At 40.7% G+C, this 3,758-nt stretch overlaps 1 protein-coding gene across 1 annotated transcript in view; it reads left to right on the top strand.

The window, feature by feature from the left end:
- The window catches only part of shank1 (SH3 and multiple ankyrin repeat domains 1), a 69,748-nt gene that overhangs the window by 851 nt on the left and 65,139 nt on the right, over window positions 1-3,758 (top strand). The window contains 1 exon segment of the mRNA XM_016468028.1: window positions 563-1,093. Within this exon segment, the coding sequence (XP_016323514.1) occupies window positions 614-1,093 (480 nt within the window). The 5' untranslated portion in view covers window positions 563-613.

Raw genomic sequence — 3,758 nt, 5'->3', positions numbered from 1 at the left:
GGGGGGGGGGGGGGGGGGCGGGCTAGTTTTAAATATGTTTCTTAAAGTAATGATGATGATGGTGATAACAGAATTTACATTTTTGGGAGAACAATTCCTTTAAGTGACTTCACACTGGATGCATTCGTGTATCTGTTCTTTAGTGTTTTTCTTTGTGAACATGCACTTACCACTGCGACATGTCTCACTGAAGTCCCCAGCAATGAGTGCCATGTTTTTGAGACACTGTGTCAAGTTAAAAGAAGTTCGTCTTGATTCTGTTTCATTCCACTGAGTTTCAAACGTAATGCTTATGGCATGAGACGCTTAAAAAACAGCGAGATGCTGTGACTGTCAAAGATGTCACTCTAGTGTGTTGAAAAACAGCACGAATGCAAGAACGTCTTGCATGAACGGCCTGTTGCGACTTGGTGCGAGCTACTGAATGATGGAGTGATGTGTGATTGTTTGTTCTTTATATTCTCTCGAACTCCTACTTCTGTTCTCTCAGTCTGCTCTCTCCTCCTCTCATCATCCACCTCTCGCTATTTCTCATGCTTACACTCCTCTTCTCTTTTCACAGTGTGTCTCTGGGGATGATGCCGTTGCCACTGGTGCCACTCTCCCTGTCGCCATGACGATGCCGCTCAGCCCCCTCTCCAGTGACGAGGAGCAGCAAAGGATGTTGGGAAACAGTCAACACCTTTATCCAGGGGCGGAGGAGGAGGAGGAGGAAGAGGAAATGGATGATGATGGCGTGGACGAGGAAGGCGAGGAGGAGAACGGAGAGCTGGAGTTGGATGACGAAGAGGATGTGGACGATGAAGATAACATCAGGCGAGGACCAGGGCGTTTGAGAGGAGGCAGGGAAGAGGGGCAAAGGCAAAAAAGCACAATGGCTGGACGAATTCCAGGAGACAGACCGCTACGACCCGGCAACCCAGGCCACACGGCCAACCCGTATTCGTCCAACCCTGGACCCACCCACCAAACGCAGGCTAATCAGCAGCAACAACAGCGGAAGCTAAGAGAGCGAAGCTCAAGCAATGCACCTGACGACACGCACATAGCTATGATGGTCTTTCGGATTGGCATTCCTGATATCAAACAGACGGTTAGCCTCACACACACACAAACCCACACCTGTTTTCCAATTACCCACTCATATGCTATGCAACATCCGTCTTTTGCTAGCCATGCCTGGTTGAGCCCACAGCATACATATTAACCAGGCAGTCAGAGCGCCGCCAAACACCGCTCAAAAAATCAATTAGGCGAATACTGGGAGTGATACAAGTTTATGACAAGTATACGAATCTAAAAAGGGGGCCACGAATGAATTACACAGACTTGGAAAAGCTGTTCTCAAGTTTTCAATGCCATCTCAAACAGTCTGGAGCATGTGTTCTGCTATGGCAGGTCAGAACTTGCTCTCCCTTCAATAGGGCCAGACACCCTCTCAGTCAATATGCATGACCTCTGCTGCACAAAAGACCTGCTATACTTACATTTTCCTCCTTAGCAGTACGTTATACATATAAAAAATGTGAATATACTTTGAAATAGATCCCAGAGCACAGCAAGTTGCCAGTAGGTGGGCCACACACTCAACAAACACACATTTAGTGCTGCAGCTGCCGCCACAAAGCAGAAGTGTCATTAGCACTTTCAATAAGTTTATGTACATGCACTTCAAAAGTTGGGTTTCAGTCGGTCTAAGGCAGTAATTCTTCTTTTTTTAAAAGCTTAAACTTGCACCATTCTGATTTTTGAAAAATCGGACTAACAGACCTACATGATGTGATTTAATCTAAAATTGGACTCGGTGTTGTGCACATACTCCAAAAAAGAGAGGTGCTGTGAAATGTGAATTCATCAAAGAGTAATAAAAAATGTATAATGGTTTCCACAAAAAAAAAATTAAACAGCACAAATGTTTTCAACATTGATTATAATGAGATGTTCATTCTTGGATATCAAATCAGCATATTAGAATGATTTCTGAAGGATCATGTGACACTGAAGACTGGAGTAATGATGCTGAAAATTCAGCTTTTCCATCACAAGAAAAAATTGCATTTGAAAATCTATAAAAATGGAGTTTAAATACTGTTATTCTTTAGTTGTAATAATAGTTCACAGTTGTTTTTACTTGATCAAGTAAATGCAACCTGGTTAAGCATAAGAGACTTCTTTCAAAAACATCTTATCACAAACTTTAGAACAGTGGTGTAAATGTAGTTAGTGGCTCAGTGATCCACGGGTCACTTTACTTATTCAAGACTCATTATTGTCAGAAAGAGTTTCAATTTGTTTCAAGTATGTTTGACATGTCCTATTACTATGAACTTTTAAACTATATTATATTTCACACATCTCTTGATATGGTATATGGTTTTACAGGATTTTGGTTGCTCAGGAATCTATGTTTAAATATGGGCTAACGCTGGCTGGATCTGCTGAATTTTCCTCCAGTGTACACTCATACGGTCGGTGTGCGGTTGCCCGAGTGTGTGTGCGCGCATATGCGTGTAAGTAGATTTTATCCAAACGTCTCCTCCAAATAGATGTGCAAACGTCAGCAAAATGTTTTTTTCCCAGATAAAACAAAAAGAAAGAGAAAAAAGAGAGAGACAAGAAAGAAAAAGAAAAATAACAAGAGAAAGTAAGTACAGGGACTCTACTGTTATGACTTTCAAATAGAAACAGACTCAAGGTGACCTCAACCATTTTAGATGGAGAGAAAATGAAAGATAGCACATAGAAAGTAGCCCAGTAAAAAGCATGTGAGGGTGTTCAAGTGAAGCTCTTTTTCACAAGACCGGTTAAGAGGTTCAGAGGTTTCAGGACTGAAATCACCACTGCTGTAATCCGTTTATTGCACACCACAAATTAAAGCAGGCACTTTTAATTAAAGTCACTGTGGACATGTTTGCTGAAAGGGATGGAATCGACGGCGCTGCTTCATCCCAAACCAGAAACACATGATAGCATCTAATACTCTACAGTATGTGTCTATAGTTGTTCTTCATTTCTTTGAATGACAGTACTGAGGTTTACTTTCCCATTATGCTCCCTGGCCCATCCTATTGCTGTGGGCAGTGGCTGGAGATTAATGATTCATGAATAATATGATTATGCTTGATAATTGATTTAAAATAGTAGACCTGGGCCCAGAGTGTTCTTTCAGTGAAGTCAACCTAAAGGCAGTTTTGCTGCCTCGCTGCCCATTCGACTAGTTACTCAACAGAGTGTTTTGTTTGCCTTCTAAGGCACCATAATATCATTTATACCAGTGTTATTTTAGAATCGTATATACTATTATAGTTTTCATTAATATTTTGAATTGTCTTTTATGTTTATATTTTTAGTGCTAATTTTAATTGTAGTTGAATTTTTTTGTAATTTTGTTATGTGCTTTTGTCATTTAAAAAAAATATTAGTTTAAATCAGGGGTGCCCAAACTCGGTCCTGGAGGGCCGGTGTGGCAAGTTGGATCTAAACTCTGCAGGACACTGGCCCTCCAGGACTGAGTTTGGGCACCCCTGGTTTAAATAGTTTTTATTTAAAATTTTGTAATTTTATATCAGTTTTAGTTTTCAGTTAGCAATTTTAGGGCTTAAACTTTCAGGCAACAAAAGTTTTTATCTAATATTTATATTTTATTTTATTTCAGTTTTATTTTGATTTACAAAAATGTTTTAACCCTTTAACGCGTACGATCACACCAGTGTGATCAGTCTTGGCTGGTCCCTGGAGCGTACGATCACACCGGTGTG

The sequence above is a fragment of the Sinocyclocheilus anshuiensis genome, unplaced genomic scaffold, assembly GCF_001515605.1.
Source record: "Sinocyclocheilus anshuiensis isolate Anshui unplaced genomic scaffold, SAMN03320099.WGS_v1.1 scaffold893, whole genome shotgun sequence".
Classification (NCBI taxonomy): Eukaryota; Metazoa; Chordata; class Actinopteri; order Cypriniformes; family Cyprinidae; genus Sinocyclocheilus; species Sinocyclocheilus anshuiensis.
Note: the sequence above shows the minus strand (reverse complement) of the source record. Positions and strands in the feature narration are given on the sequence as shown.